General features: G+C 43.6%; 1 protein-coding gene across 1 annotated transcript; it reads right to left on the bottom strand.

The window, feature by feature from the left end:
• Nucleotides 1-29: 29 nt before the first annotated feature.
• On the bottom strand, nt 30-758 carry LOC110034497 (strigolactone esterase D14-like; the record flags this gene model as incomplete). Its single annotated transcript, XM_020738752.1, has 1 exon — nt 30-758. A coding segment is annotated over one exon (423 nt), but the record flags the coding sequence as incomplete, so codon positions are not given.
• Nucleotides 759-763: the final 5 nt, after the last annotated feature.

Raw genomic sequence — 763 nt, 5'->3', positions numbered from 1 at the left:
TATATATATATATATTTATAGTCCTCTCTGAAGATCTTAAATACTCTCAGGTCATGGGTTCGAATCCCCACGTATGTAGAGTGTGATACTCGAATATTTAGTATACATAGGGATGATCGGGGCTCGTTTAATAGCTTCCGACCATTTATTTATACACGCACACACACACACAGACATACATGAGCGATATAACGTGCGGAATTCACGCATCTGGATTTGTATTATTTTTTGGTATTATGGTGGTATTGTGTTGCAGTGATATTTTATTGTAATACCACCACAGTAACACTAAATAACATCGAATACTATCAAATCTGCATCTATTCATACCTATTTTAATATTTTTTCCACACGCAGACATAAAAAAGTGGTGCAGAATTTTGCTTGTGACATACAACTTTAACTAACCGTGGCGAGGTGCCGACGAGGACCAGGTGGCTGAAGAGGTCCGGCCGTCTGATAGAGGCGGAGCAGCCAACCATGCCGGCCATGGAGTGACCGACGAAGACGACATCCTTTAGCTTATTATCGTCCAGGAGAGCGATGAGCTCGTCAGCGAAGGCTTCGAAATGAAAATCCTCGTGTGAATCGAAGGCTACCGGCGGATCGACCGCGGCTGAGAAACTCCAGTCGAAGAGGAAGAGCTGATAACTCTTAGATAGCTCGGGGACAACTGCATCCCAAACTGCTTGGCTTCCCCCATAGCCATGGGAGAGGACTAAAGTGTTTTTTCCATTGCCTATTAATCTTGAATTCATGGCGA

Source organism: Phalaenopsis equestris, unplaced genomic scaffold (genome assembly GCF_001263595.1).
Source record: "Phalaenopsis equestris unplaced genomic scaffold, ASM126359v1 Scaffold188856, whole genome shotgun sequence".
Lineage (NCBI taxonomy): Eukaryota > Viridiplantae > Streptophyta > Magnoliopsida > Asparagales > Orchidaceae > Phalaenopsis > Phalaenopsis equestris.
This window is presented reverse-complemented; position numbering and strand designations above follow the sequence as displayed.